The sequence below is a fragment of the Miniopterus natalensis genome, chromosome 5 (genome assembly GCF_054644295.1).
Source record: "Miniopterus natalensis isolate mMinNat1 chromosome 5, mMinNat1.hap1, whole genome shotgun sequence".
NCBI lineage: Eukaryota > Metazoa > Chordata > Mammalia > Chiroptera > Miniopteridae > Miniopterus > Miniopterus natalensis.
In genome coordinates, this window is record NC_142085.1 from 51,582,148 (window position 1) to 51,598,456 (window position 16,309).

The following is a 16,309-nucleotide window of genomic DNA, read 5'->3' on the forward strand; positions in this document are numbered from 1 at the left end:
ATGGAGAAAACCTGTTAGTAATCAGGGAAGGATGGGTACCGGCCAAAAGCCCCTGGATGCCTCTGGATGCCCATCCATACTTAACTAAATATTTAACTAAACGCAAGAATTAGTAAAAACCAAAGCACAAATCTGTAACACAGAGGTCTCACCTTATTGAGCAAAATGTTTTAATTTATGAAGAAGATCTAGAAAGACCATAAAGGCTAACTCTAATACTCTGATATTTCTAGAGAAAGGGGAGACTCATCTCAAGTTCGTACATGGTCAGAAAATATAAACAAGCTTGTATTTTTTAGAATTGTGTTTATTCTGTGCAGCGTAAGAATTATACTGTACAGTGTAAGAATTTCTGAAAAGATAAGCTCATTTTTTTGCAGTATGTATTAAAATCTTTTTGTTGTTAATGGTTAAGGATTACATATTTTCATGTTACATACAAAGCATGAAATGAAACAATATGTATCCTAGTAGTGGTAAAAGTACAGTGTACAAGGAAAACTCTGCTTGAGAAATCTCGGTCATTCTTTTCTCTGTAATTTAAAAAGTCAGCATTGCAGTTGCTGGTGTATTTTTGAGGCCCGACAAGTGCCAAAAGGAAGCCAGTTTGCTGGCAAGGAAAAGTAAGAGGATTCTGTGGAATTACTTAAAGTAACAGATGTGGAGTAAAACCTGCAAGTGTTACAGCATATCTCCAGCAAGTGATTAAATACTTTCAGGCTTCAGAAGCATATAGTGTCGCATGCATGCACTGTTGTTACAGAATTATAGTGGACTGGTTATTAGTGACTAAGGCAAAAAACAAAAGGAGGGCAGGATGAAGCAGTGAAACAGGAGGGCACACACTGTCTTAATAAACATAACAATTGTAAACATGCCAATGTGAGAAGTTTAAAGGAAACTGGAATCGGGAGGCAATTTATTCCTGATTGACATGGCTAAATTATGGCAAGATAACTTCAACTGTATTAAAGTAGCTATGACTAGTTCCATAAAAATAGATGCAAAATGTCTTAGCACTCACTACTAGCAATTGCTAGAGATAAAGTCTGAGAAATAAATTCTATACTCAATATTTAAAATTGGGGGACATCTGCAATACTTTCAACAATAAAGGTAAATTTAAAAAATAAATAAATAAAAATAACAGAGCAGAAATTAAAAAAAAAATTCAACAGAACCATGAAAAAAATAAGCTGCTATTTTCATGAATATAAACCCAATAACAATGAACTACAATTGTCACAGTGGTAAGGTGGCCATTATACAGCAGTGTAGCAGCTATCTTCACAGTCTTTGGAAATTAACTATTAAATATTTTTCTTTCAACAATTTTCCCAAAACCACTCAAAACAATTCTGTTTTGACCTATCTTGCCCAAGTAATACACAGAAGTGCACAGGTGATTGAGTCATTCATTAAGTGAGTCTAATGTAATCAAGTCTAAAATCATTCCCAAGGACACCTCACACCAGAAGGGGCCTAAAAGTTCATCTACCTCTACAGACAAACTGGGTGGTAGCAGTGAATTACAATCTGTGCATGTCTTGCATGTTCAAACAAGGCTGCCTAAATAATTCCAAAAAGCAGTGTTGCTGTTTGCCATTCTTCAGACATCTGTTAGAAATTTCTAGATATGCCTAATATATACTAGAGCAAAGAATCTAATAAATAATATAGAATTACTAAAACACCATTTTTATAACTAATAAAATGCATAAGCCTGTTATGCTATGAGGTCAGTTTTGTTCTGGAAACTGCCTCTTTAAAAATCTGATGAAAATTTGCATGCTACAAATACGTAAATGTGGAAATAACCAAATATATATATATATATATATATATATTCTCTTTATTTTTGAGAAAAGAGGGAAAAGTATTTAAAATTAAGTACAATTAAGAGCTTAATCATCCACTAACTAAAAATGCATTTATTATGTGTCTATTAATAATATATAAATGGAAATTCAGTACAAGTGTGTCATTAGCTATAAAAGTAAGCTTTTTTTATTATTAAAGTATAGCTGACACACAATTTATATTAGTGTTAGGTATACACCATAGTAACTCAACATTTCTATTCCTTACAATGCGATCATGACAATACTAGTCTAGTAACCATCCGTCGCCATACAAAGTTATTCCAGTAACACTGCCGATTTTCCCTATGCTGTTTATTACATTCCTGTGACTTTTTTTTATATAACTGGAGGTTCGTACTTCTTATTCCCTTTCACCTTCTTTACCCACCCTCCCTCCACCCTCCTCTCTGGCACCATCAGTTTGTTCTCTGTATACATGAGCCCATTTCTGTTGTATTTTTGTTTTGTGTTTTTTAGATTCCACAGCATGAATTCATACAGTACTTGTCTCCCTCTGACTTATTTCACTTAGCATAATACCCTCTAGGGTCATCCAGATTGTCACAAATGACAAGATTTTCTTCTTTTTATAACTGGGTAATATTCTGCCGCATATAGATACATCTTCTTTATCCATTTGTCTATCAATGGACACCTAGGTTACTTCTATATCTTGCTATTGTAAATAATGCTGCAACAAACATACAGATGCATGTATCTTTCAAAGCGGCAACCTACTGAATGGGGGAAGATATTTGCAAATGATACATCCACTAAGGGGTTAATATTCAAATATACATAAAGAATTCATATAACTCAACATCAAAATAACAAAAAATCCAATAAAAAAATGGGCAGCGGACCTGGACAGATATTTTCTTCAAAGAAGGCATACAGATGGCCGACAGACATGTAAAAAGATATTCAACATCACTAATCATCAGGGGAATGCAAGTGAAAACCACAATGAGATATTCCCTCACACCTTTTAGAACGGCTGTGATAAAAAAGACAACAAATAACAAGCGTTAGTGAGGATGTGGGGAAGAGGGAATCCTCGTGCACTCTTGGTGGGGTTATAGATTGGTGCAGCCACTGTGAAAAACAGTATGGAGGTTCCTCAAAAAATTAAAAATGGAGCTGCCATCCAACCCAGCAATCCCACTTCTGGGTATTTATCTGAAGAAAAAGTAAGTTTCAAAATATAATTTCAAAATAAATCTATAATGATCAAAATATATCCTTAACGAGAACAGGTACAAGCAGCCAAAGACAGAAGTTTACCCGTTTTTCCTGTACAACACCTTTTACCTCAGTGCAGAGCTTTAGCTCAGGCCTTCACGCACTCACACCAGGGCTACCAAAGTGGGTCTCCTCAGCAGTTTGCTTTGCGTCAGCCACATGAATGCTCTCATCTTCTATTCAAACCTTTACTGCTTCTCCACAAAACAAACTCTAAACTCCTTGGCCTAAGAGGGGTAGGGAACCTTTTTTCTGCCAAGGGCCACTTGGAGATTTATAACATCATTCACGGGCCATACAAAATTATCGACTTAAAAATTAGCTATGAGAAAAGCCCCTGGAGTTATTGAATTTCAAGTCCCGCCTGCGGCCGCCTTGGCAGGGCCAGACCAAATGATTTCTGCATCCCCGCACATTCCCCGGTCCTGGCAGCAGCCGGTTAGCGCTGTTCAGTGCTTCAAGACATATCACTCCTAGTCAGCCTCCACAGGGACCTGCCCTTCTCGACGTCAACTCCAAGCCCAATCACACGAACAATGCATTCCTGAATTTCTTCATCATCTCGGTCATCCTGAAGTATCCTCTCCTTTCCCTTATGCCCATACGCCTGAATTCTACCCTCCAAACCAGACCACCTACAACACCTTCCCCAGCCATCCAGGCTGGAGTTCCTGCAGCTGACACCACTCATAAAGCCCTTTGTGTACACCATCTCCTATACACTATGTATTCAAATAATTAATTTATTCCAACTGTACTACAAAACTGAAGGACACTTCATATACACCTCCTTCGTATTCTAGCACCTTTTACCCAACACCTGCCCTCCTTCACCACAATGGCCAGCATAGCATCTTTCTGATGTAGGTGCTCAGCTAGCATCTACTGAGTCAAGGATGTAATACATGAAAATGAAAATTAAGTATCCCTTAGTAATAGAAGGATAATATGAACCAAGTAAGACTTTTGAGAAGCTACATAATTTTTTTCTTTAAAATTTTTGAGGACTTGGAATTCAAGATGATGGTACTAAGTTGTTTTCTTTCAGCAGAAACAGTAATGAGTTCGTCCTGGGTGTCATGCTTTTTCAATGTGTCCCCAGAGGATCCGCTGCTCACCCCATGACCATTCACTACAGATGCCTGTTCCCTTGTCTATTTGCAGCCCATGTAGTAGGAACTTAGTCAATGATTGGCCCAACACCATGATTATCTAAAGTAAACACAATTAAAGAACAACCTTTGCTAGACACATAAATGTTAAATAAACTTAATTCATGACTGTGCAATTTCAAATGAGACATACAGCCCAAATTCTAAGGACCACATTTATATACATATTAACCACAAAAATGAACAAACGTCAAGAGAAAGCCTATGTGGACATATGTGTGTGCATGTGCATGCTTTTTATATTTCATAGAACATTTCTAAAATAAAGAACAACTTTGGAGAGGGAAATGAGGGAATAAAAGGGGATTTTTTTTTTTTTTTTTACTTTCTACTATTCTGCGTTACATATTTTAAAACTATGAAACCTGTATAACTTTCAAATGAACTCATCCTCCTGCAACACACAGACACACGCACATGAAGCAGCCTCATGGTAGTTAAAATATTTTTTTAAAATGAGTAGTTACTCTACTTTTAGAGTAAACTAATAAAAATTTTAGACATTAAGAGCTAAGCATGAGCCCTGGCCGGTGTGGCTCAGTTGGTTGAGCACTGGCCAGTGTACCAAGACATCCCCAGTTAGATTCCTAGTCAGGACACATGCAGGTTGAGGGCTCAACCCCCAGTAGGGGTATGCAGATCAATGTTTCTCTCTCACATCAATGTTCTTCTTTCTCTCTTTCCCTCTCCCCTCCTCTCTCTCTAAAATCAGTAAAAACATCTTTTAAAAATAAAGAGTTAAGCATGAAAGTAAACAGAGGCTTAGACAGTAAAGTTCTGGAAGTTCAGTGGGGGGAGATTTTGGCTTAATTTCTGTATAATGGACAAACTCCTTCTTAACTTAGTACTTCCTAATTTAAATTCTTTCATCTATGTGTCCAACACTCCTATATATTTAAGGATTGAGTTACCAGAAGATATAACCCATCCTTTCAAGTAGTAAAACAGAAAGTAAAACTTTTCCCAAAGTACAAGATACTAATAAGAAAAGCTTCTCAGCTGTTCAATAAAAATTCCTCCTCCATAGTGACTTTAACTAAAATGTACTTTATAAGTAAAGTGTTCAGTCCTCATAACAGAAGGTGTCCACTGAAGAATGTCTAGGAATCACCCATCTACTTCTCTCCCTTTCATCAGAGCAAAGAATCTGGTATTTTGTGGGAGATTTTAAACCATTAAGTCTCTTGAAGCCATGATCTTCTCATCTTCATATACTAAGCCACTAAAATAACCTAGCAAGTAGTAGCTTCTTAGTGACCATTAGGTCAATAAATGACATTTCTTCCAACAGTATATACTTGTAGAAATCAATAGAATAATATGCTCTGATAAGGAGATAATCATTTCTGTACATACTAGATTGCCATTTTTACACTAAAAATATATTAAAAACATAAGCAATAAAGACACATTAATGAAATGACTCCAAATCCAGTTTGGTTTTATACTATCCCAGAGATTATCCCTGAGTTACTCTCCTAAACTGCAGGAAGTTTGATGTGGCACCCTTAAGGAGCAGGATGGAAGTGAGGTGGTCACAGGATATTGGGAGTGGGGAATCCCAGTTCTGTCCTACTCCCTTCAGGCCAGGAGAGAGTTGTGTCCACACCTTGGCACAGTCTATAAGTTTGTGACTAATCAGAAAAATAATTTTTTTCCTTCCAAGAATCAGGACTCGTGTTTGTACCTTGCAGTGTTTCCGCAATGCCTCCTCTGGGTCTCATCAGCTCACCACCTTGCAAAGATGAGAAGAGTTGCTTTTCCTACCACTCCTGCCATCTGGAAGACCCTCTCTGCTTCATTCCTCCCCATAAATAGTCCATCTGTGCTCAAATCTCATGATGAAATGCATCCTTGATCCTTTGCCTCCACTTCTTAATTTCCTTTGACTTCAGTTCCTGTCCTAAGATTCAATTCTTCTACGTCAAGCTCTTGTTTCCCATATTTTGCTATGCTGGCTACATCTTTCTGGTTAATCATTGTGAGGGGGAAATTTTGGATCAATCTCCTTGAAATAACAAAGTTATAATTCTGACTGCAAACTGAGACTCTCACAACCTTTATATCAAAGCAGTAAAACGCAAGATCATTTCATTTCAAATTTTTGCTAGCACGGTTATTTGAAGGAAAGAACAGGAGAAAGAAAATAGTTTTGGAAAGCTTTCCAGATTTATAGAGGTTTTAAATTTATTAAAACCAGGTAATTCATTCCAAACATTTTTCATACTTCCTCCACGAAAAGACCAAACCAGGTCACACAGAAAGAAATCTGCAAAATGGTAACGCACATACCTGAGGGTATGGGGAAGTCCTGGATTTTGACTTTGAACTGGAGAGTCTGGACTTGGCCCCCTTCCTGTTGTCGGGCATGGTAGGAGTGGCGCTGCTGGCGTAGGAGAAGGTTGGTTTGGAGACTGAGATCTGATCCAGGGAGAGTTGCAGCCCTTTGTACTCTGTGTCCCTGTAGGGTCGGAAGACATAGCCCTTAATCAGCCACCATAAGCAATGGAATTCATACATTCTCTCAGCAGGAATGACAGTCACCCCCATTTAAAAAGGAAGCAAGAAGTAGTTGGCCATATAAGTGGTTTCCACAGACACCTCAATTATTTTAGAAATGCCTAACATTTAACTGATGTGTGTGAATGTAGCTGCCACCTACACCACAGCCAAATTATATTATATAATCACAGAAATATCTGATTAAAAATTTTTCATTATTTTTATAAGCAGGAAAAAAACCCTAATTCAACTTCTCTGAGCTTTTGTGTCCTCATTGGTGAGATATGGATTATAAAACCTACTCTAAAGGTTTCCTGTGTGGGGTGAACTCACCAGACATCTGATGTTATCTGATTACTGACAAGAAGAATGTCTTCTACCAACTGTTCCAAGATCAATTCTGATAAATATTTCAAATATTCTTATAGCTAGCAAACTAATGTAATCTTATAAACTAAATTAACTTATAAAACTAAATTTTATAAGTTAAAAATCCCTAACTAATTCAGTTACCTTAGGGTATATTTTATCACTAGGTCTTTGCATTCCTTCCTTCAATAAATATTTATTAAGCTCCGAATATACACGAATTCTGTGCTCTGTGGTGATGAAAGGATAGTAAGGAACATAAAGCCCTGCCCTTGTGCAGATTACAATCTCTTTGGGAGAAGAAACAGTAAACAAATAGACAAGCATAACTGCAGAATGATCTGAAGGGGATAAGAGTATATCTCAGAGAGTCCCTTGCAAAGCTACTCCTTGAGGTTCTAGGGGCTGAAGATGACAGGACAGCCTTGGCCCTGCCCGCCTCAGTCCATTCTTGGCAGCAGGGCTTCTCCTCTGATTCCTCTGAGTTTTCACAAGAAGATATCAACTCTTCTCACTGGCAGCTAAAATTAAATGTTTCAGAGTCTTCTTTATGAGGACTCGTAGGAAAATTCTCTCTCAGGTTCCAGAACTAGCTGGGCTGCTCCTGGGTATTTTATTTTTTATTTCATGAACACTGTGAACCGTATAACTCATCATGTTTTGCTCTCTCCAAGCCCCAAATCTAGCAAGTGTACAAGTCGCCATGGCAGGCATTTTGTGCAAGAAACTCCACCGGTTTCCATTATTTTTCTTATCTTAATTTTCCTTTTCTCTAATGGGTTCACCTTTTAAAAATTTTTTTTAAAATATGTTTTTATTGATTTCAGAGAAAGGAAGGGAGAGGCAGAGAGATATGGAAACATTAATAATGAGAGAGCGTCATTGATCGGCTGCCTCCTGGGGATGGAGCCCGCAACCCAAACATGTGCCCTGACCAGGAATTGAACTGGAATCTCCTGGTTCATGGGTCAACACTCAACCACTGAGCCATGCCAGCTGAGCTTTAAAAATTTTATAAACATTTTAATACTCTTTGAATTCGAATGGGTATATGAAATACAGTAAATTAATAACATTATATATGTAAAAGTGACCGGTAGGCTTCCATGGATTAGAAAACATTCATTTACCTGTTATTCTTTCCCCCTATTTGTTCTTCTACAGAGAGATCAGGCAAAAGCAAAAGTATAATTCAGGCCAGGAGTCCCCCAGGTGACTAGGAATACAAACCAGTAAAACAGGTTCGATGATATCCCTGCAACAAACTACAGCCTAGTGTTTATGTCAGCAAATTATAATGACTTCATATCAAATAATCCATCTACTCAGTGCAAGTAAAAAAACAAAACAAAACACCTTCTCCTACGTGAGCAACAAAAATTTAGAAGGTGGACATGCAATTTGTCTTCCAGGCTGGGGATGTCTGGTCACATCCCTGGTCTGCTTTACTGCTCTAATCAACTCCTTCTAAAAACAACACACACACAGCCTGAGCACCCCTCAGTCAGAAATCCAATGCCCTCCAAAGTGTGGAAATGTGGCTCCTACCTATTTTCCTGATAATATCTCTCAAAACTTTCCTTCATCAGCTCATCCACCATAGTTCTCCCCAAATGGACCTCATACTTTCCTGATTCTCTCTCTCCCCCAAAACATATCTATAAAACTTCTTTTATAAAGAACTACCTTAAATCCCATTTGCTTCTATGAAGCCCTTCTGGCTGAGAACCCCATGAATTCCCTCAGCACATGTTTACTGAGCGTCTCTGTGCGGACTCTGTTCCAGGGCCTGCGGAGACATCAACGAACAGAAGAACTGACTTGCTACCCTCAGGAAGAAGGCACCAGGGCCAGTTCCTGAGGTAGGTAGGAAGGGGACCAGAAATTATCTTTTCCCTCCTTTAACCTTATTTTTCTAGTGATTATGTGTTACCTTTCCCAGGGGATTCTAAGTTCTTAGAGGACAGGAATCAAGAGATAGTTCGTTGTGTTCCAACGCTATTTGCACAATATTTCACATAGATGGAAAAGGAAATAGACATGGTTGCAACTAAGAAAGAATTGTTTCCCCCAATGACTACTAATAACTTGCAACCCAGCAGCCTTTCTCTGCGGGAAAGACCCTCATGGCTGTAAGTCCCCTCACCTGCCTGCCCTGAGAGCACATGTGTGTGACAGTGAGCCAGGCAAGCTGGGCTCTGAGAGAAGGTCTCCAGCAACACATGGGCATCTTCTGTGTCAACTGTAATCCTGTCCACTGGACAGCAGAGTATCCATTCAGCCCTTTCCTCACAGGCCCTAGACCGACAGCAAAAAGCATGCACCCCTGAAAATATAGCTTAATAACTTTGTACACTAATTCTTAATGCAACGTTTTAGCACAAGGACCTCATGGCTGCAATCAGACAGTAAACAAGAATTCATTTTTCTCTTGCACACTTCCAGACTCCACAAGTAGGCATCTCAACCCACTGAAAAAGGTTTTCCAAATTTTTTGCAAAGCTTCCAATGACAGAAATGCTCCAAATTAAATAGGCCTAAATAGCATTTTAAAACCAAGTGATTTGAAATTCTAAATACTCCCACAAAAATGCTAATAAATGTAAGATTTATGCAAATACTCTTGATAAATTAATAAAAATGTTTAATGTTTTGATGCACATAAAAAAAATACAAAAAAGAATCCACCAAACTTTAGAGAAGACCATGAAGTCAGGTAGATCAGGGCTTGAGCCACTTCCTATGTAACAACCCATCTAGACCTCAATTTCTTCCTTATAACTCATAGGGATGTGGCAGGTTTAGATGAAATATTGTATGAAAAACTAATAACACAGTGCCCAGACATAGTAAATGCTCAATAAATAGTAGAGATTATTTCTTAATTCTCACGTTCCATGGCACTTTTTCACTCCCAATTTCCTCAGAATAATAGTTTTACTTTGGTAGCAATTTATAACCCATTTCATTACAAACACCTCCTTATGCTGTATTTCTTTCTCCCCCAAACTTATTTTAATTTGCTCTTTTAGTTTTTAGCCTCTAAACTCCATGGTCAAAACACTTATTGCCTGGCCGGGTGTGGCTCAGCGGTTGAGCATCGACCTAGGACCCAGGAGATTGCGGTTCGATTCCCAGTCAGGGCACATGCCCGGGTTACAGGCTCAATCCCCAGTCCAGGCCATGCAGGTGGCAGCAGATCAATGACAACCCTCTCATCATTGATGTTTCTGTCTTTCTCTCTCCTTCCCCCTTCCTCTCTCTGAAATCAATAAAGATTTTTTTTTTTTAAACTTATTAAAGTAAGTTCTTTATTGCTAAGTCAGCAAATGGCGACCTTAGAGCAACACAGACCCAATACTAAGAAGAGTTCGGCCTGTTCAAAACTCTAACAGCTCAAAAGATGTGTTCGGATGAAAAGCACAATAAAAAAAAAAAATACCCACTTAAAGACATTTCAAGTACGGTTGATGTGCTGCCAAGAGGAGCTCTGAATGGCAGATTCACCAAGAACAAAGCATTTGTTTTATTTTTAGAATTCTATTAAATTGAGTATTTCATTTGTATAGATTAAAGGGCTAGCTGCTGATGGGAATCACATTACGAGTTCCATTTTCCTCCCCAAACTCAGACACAAAGAGGAGTCTGGCCCTAGCTCTCTCCCTTCCCCACAGTGAGGCGTGTTCTGGTATCATACACACCCTCAAAGTTAGGTGTATGCATAGCAGTGCTTCCCTACGGAGCAGGACACAATAAAGTACTTGGGCACACAGAACTTAGACTCTAAAACGAGTACGGTGAGGAACTTGACTTAGCTGACTTTAATAAAGGAAGGACACAGCCTGCTGTATTTCTGCAGCTTTCTTGAAAGTGCTCTACTGACCCTGTTTGGAACTCCGTAGGTGACTATCTCGAGGGCAGCTCATGCAGTTCTCCCAAGCATGATTGGCACATCAAAAGAGAAACTGTAGCCCTGGCCAGTGTGGCTCGATTGGCTGAGTGTCATCCTGTGCACCAGAAGGTCACCATTTCAATTCCCGGGCAGGGTACGTGCTCAGACTTCGGGCACAACCCCTGGTAGGAGTGCCTTGGGAAGGCGACTGGTCAATGTTTCTCTCTCACATCCGTGTTTCTCTCTCTCTCCCCCAAGATCAATTTTTTAAAAGGAGGGAACTGTAGCGTACATGTTTTGGCATATTTTTCAAAATAGCTATGATATCAGTTTACATTAGTTTTCTTTTTCTCTCTTGAGTGACTCGTTCCAGAGCTGCAGACACTCTCAGGTGCCTCAGCTGGGAAAGCAGTGTGAAACGGGCAATTTGCAGCAGGCCACACGGCTTGTCAGTCTCACCCATATTTGCACAGACGGAAGTAATCCTCTCATTCCATTACGGACAGTCAGAAATCATTCCATTTGCAGAATTAACCATCTGAGTCTACTCTAAACTTCGTAATAGTCTTGTACATATTTGGAATTACTCAAATTCCAATAAAATAAAAGGAGCTAGTTTTGCATCATTGGCCTTCCAGCCTCCCTTTAATCAATATGCCATACCTACCCACGAGGTACACTCCACCTCGCTATGTGGGGAGCTCAATGTGACACCCTTGCAAAGCAAATAGGAGGGGTCTTCGCCACTAAAAGGTACTATCCGCTTCAGAGAAATGCATGAATATTTCTCTCCTTTCAACTGGGAGACACGCCTGATGCCAACAGTAGCACGAACATATTTTACAACCTTCAAGTGAGATGGAATGAATGCACAGAGAAAAGGTAACAATATTTAATCAGTTCACGTTGAGTAAAGATTCTTTGCAAGAATTTTCCTCTACAACTCGCCATACCCCATTCTACTTCCATTTTAGACAACTGAATTTTTCTTCTTGTCACGTCAGTTTTGGAGCTGGCCATTCTGGAGCTTCTTTGTTGACTTTATGTTACGTGGCAACTCTTAAAAGATGTTGCCAGATTTCCCAATTGAGCTATTTCTTTTTAAAAACAGCTGAAGGTGATCAAATTACCGAGGAAAACGTGGAAACAAAGACATACAATTGATTTGGCTCCAAAGGCCCCGACTGAAATAAGCAGAAGATTGCATTAAACCATGATCGGATTAAGTGGGAATGACTGCGCCTTATACTAAACTTTTTAATTGGATTCTAAAGTCACTGTTACACGAAGTGCATGACCTTCTTTATATTCTGGCAGAGCTCCCACCTGGCCACTGGGTAAATCTCCGCAGCCGAGAGACCCACATTCCGCTTCATTTGCAGGCTCCCATGGAGGCCAGCAGAGAGAGCTGATAAGGAGGATTCCACACTGTGAGGGGATCACAGGCTAGGCCAGTCTGCTGGGACATTAGGCTAAGGCACCCTTGGAAATGTAATAGTGTCATACTAATAAGAGGATTTGTGCTGTTCCTTGTGGTTTTCTCCATTTGATTTGGCGGGTTCAGTAGTTCTCAAAAAGTCTTGGTGTTACGTAAACATTGCCTCTGCCTAGAAACATCTTTCTCCTCCGTTTCATAGGTTTCATCCGACATGCTATGGAGTGGATGGTGCCGCAAAGATAAGGGATTGCTTGGGCACAAAGTCTACTATCACGTTGTGGTTTCAAAAAGGAAAGACGTGGGTACAATAATAGGCAAATAATAACAACCAAAAAGTAAATCAAACACTGTAATGTGTCTATAAAATGTGGCCAAGTCAACCATCCTCACAACAGGGATTGTGTAATACCTTTGTATCAGCCCATGACACAAGTTAAAATATAGCTAAATCCAGACCTGCTACCACACTGCATCGGAATTTGTTTCCTTACCTCCATGGGCCACAGTGACTTCTCCCTGCTCCTTTCTCTGAGCACCTACACCATCCAATGCCTCTCCCACTCCTGTGGCACTTCTAGTTCTATCTCACAGGGTGATGAATAGTATATCTTGACAGCCTCCTAAATTCCATCTTATAACAATCTCTACTTGCTACTAGCACAATATCTTAACAGACAACAGATATTTATTCGCAAGTGATTAACAAAATAATTCTCATTGCAGTAAACTCATTCATCTTGAATACAAATGACTGAAAAATTTTAAAAACTGGCAAATCTTTCTACATAAATGAGAAAGAGATACCTTAAGAAGCAAATTTACATGAGGAGTTTTTAAAATTCTCAGTATGTAATTAACAATGATCATTCTGAAATTCTGTGGTCCTGTATCAAAGAAATAAATTATATGTTATTGTTTCTTGTTACGTATATTAATATAGTGCACTTAATTTTTATAACATTATAACTCTGGCCTAGCATAGGTGATACTTGGGTAAACTAAAATTCTAAATTTATTTAATCCTCAAACATTTATTTGGAACTATTACAATTGTATTAAAGGAGAGGAAGAATAGCACTTTAAACCCCCAGAGAAATAACCTCTACAAATTTATAATAAATACAATTATCTCCTCAATAGAAAAATAAGAATGTAAATGATGCACAGCTTGCTGAGAAACTATATGAAAGGGTTAGCCTCACTAGTAATAACCTATATGAATTAAGGCAGCTATCAGATGTCATTTTTGCCTTTCAAATTGGCCAAGGCTCTTTTTAATGACTACAAATCCCAATGAAGATTAGCTGAAATGAATGGGCATTCTCATATATGACTGGTAAGGGCGTATACTGGACGTGTTCAAGAGTCTTAAGAATGTTCACACCTTAAACCCAGTAATTGCACTTCTAGGAATATATCTTATGAAAATAATCAGAGATAAGCATCAAAAGTCTATATACAAGGGTGCTTATCAGCATAACTTCTTATATTTCATTGTATATAATCAAGTATTTATAAATAAAAATAATCAATATAAACATTATTTAATTATGATATACCCATGTGATAAAATACCATGCAGTCATTAACTTTTGTCACTCTAATGACAAAAAAATACTATTAATAAAATAAAAATTTATCTTTTAAAATGAACATGTACACTATATACACATGTATGTAACATGTACTGTATATGCATGTACATGTAGTGAAAGGCAAAAAACTAAAATGTTAACAGTGGATATCTAGAAAATAGATGAAAGATGTTCTGTATCTTTTCTTTATACCTCTGCGCATTCTCTTATTGTTCTATAATAAATGTATTACTTTTATAATCAGAAAAATATTTCCTTAAAAAGAAAGCATTGAGGCAAATTCCAGGTATTCTCATTTCATATTGTAATGGTTCCTGAATTTCTTTATATTTCCAGGGTTTATTTTTTGTGAACAGTATTAAATGGCAAAATATAAAGCACATTTAAACTTCTTTTTCATAGGGTAAGCTTCTCAGCATACCATTTATCATTATTAAATGTCCAGGTGAACATATGCTCTATCAGTGCCTATACATTTCACTGACTTTCTGATCGGTTTTCCACCCCGCCCACCTTACAGAATTATCTGTCTCTGAAGGCTTTCATATGAACTGTATGACTTAGTTCCTTCTTTGGAGAATATAACTTAAATTATTACTTATAATTGAAAAAAAAGAAACTCTTGTCATGTAGTTTTGAACAACAATTTAGTTTCATGTGAGTTATAGATGGCATATGTGTCACTGTTTAAATGGAGTAAATCCTACTTCGGGGCCACACTTCTTGTTCTGAGGAACTTTATGTTTTTTAAATATGTTTTTATTAATTTCAGAGAGAGGAAGGGAGAGGGGGAGAGAGATGGAAACATCAATGATAAGAGTCATTGATCAGCTGCCTCCTACGTGCCCCCTACTGGGGATCCAGCCCAAAACCTGGGCATGTGCCCTGACCAGAATCGAACCCTCACCTCCTGGTTCATAGATTGACGCTCAACCACAAGCCAAGCTGGGGGGGGGGGGGCGAGGAACTTCATTTTTTATGCTTGGGAATTCATTCTACATTTAGCTACTAAAGTTTTAGGCATATTTGTGAATCTTCCAGGTCTAAGTTCCAAATTCTATTGCTGTTATAGCTTTCCTGTTTCTTATTTTCTTGAGGAGAGAGGAGGGGTAGAGGCTGGTGTTTAAAGGTTAGATTTGAACAAATTATATGCAAAATGTGTTGCCTCTTTCATCAAAGGCATAAATTTAAAACTGTCAGTCTCTTTTCCCACAACCAGAACCCTTAATTTTAGCCCATTTCTGGGGGGAGAGGGGGAAGCAAATAAAAAAGAAAAAGTGATACTAATATCAACCAAGCTTTTCTTACTTTAAAATGTTTTCAAAAAATAAAATGCACACATTATTCTGGCCCCCTCATTTCCATCTCCTTCCATTCTTTCCCACCTCCTACCTTCTCATTCCTTGTCATTTATTAAGCTGATGTTTTTCAAGTGCATGTTCCCTTTAAAACTCTTCTAATGCCTAAGATACATAAGCTATGGGGAACCTGCCACCTACCACCTTGTATGAGGTTGACGTTTTCTCACAGGAAGAGCTTTCTTACCTAGTTCTTCTGACCCCTACAAAGCTGATTCCTAAACGCTAAAAATGTCCTCTGGCAGTGAGGGTGAAAGAACCACAGCTCCAAATTTTAACTCCACATAAACTCCAGGAACAGAAAAGGTACCTGTGCTCATAAAGAAATAACCTTCCTATAACACTGGAAAATCTGGATCCCAGACTCAAAACCACAGGATCTCCAAATTCTACCCAGGGCCTTGCATGTGGAGGCCCTGCAAGGCCAAACCTCAAGGCACTGTTGGAAGCTCAGCTTTTCCTGCTCAATACAAAGGTACTGGCATTTCTGCAGATAACAGAGAAGCAGACCCTCAGGCTTTGAAATCCCTGGGAAAAGTTGCAGCAAAAGTGATGGCATGATGCTATGTTTTCAAATATACAAATCTTCATTTGTTTAACTTAAATATTTTAAAAGATGTCCTATATCATTTATTCTTGATTAAACCCCTTTTAGATAGTTAATCATTAATGATTTCTTTACAGTTGCTATGCAAACACTTCATTCATACCTATAACATATCAAATCTCACAGACATTCTTTAATTGGATTCATTTATTTCTAATCTCCTTAAGCCCTTACTACTATAATGCTTAACTAAATATACATTAAACTCTATTGTTTAAACAGCTAAAATAAATTTGAGTTGTATTTTATGAACAAAAATTCACAATTCAATA

The 16,309-nt window shown here is 38.2% G+C and overlaps 1 protein-coding gene across 1 annotated transcript in view; it reads right to left on the bottom strand.

Moving 5' to 3' along the window:
- SIM1 (SIM bHLH transcription factor 1) overlaps nt 1–16,309 on the bottom strand; it is a 67,160-nt gene that overhangs the window by 19,598 nt on the left and 31,253 nt on the right. The window contains exon 10 of the mRNA XM_087817157.1: nt 6,569–6,737. Coding sequence (XP_087673283.1) covers nt 6,569–6,737 — 169 coding nt within the window. The remainder of the gene's footprint in view (nt 1–6,568; nt 6,738–16,309) is intronic.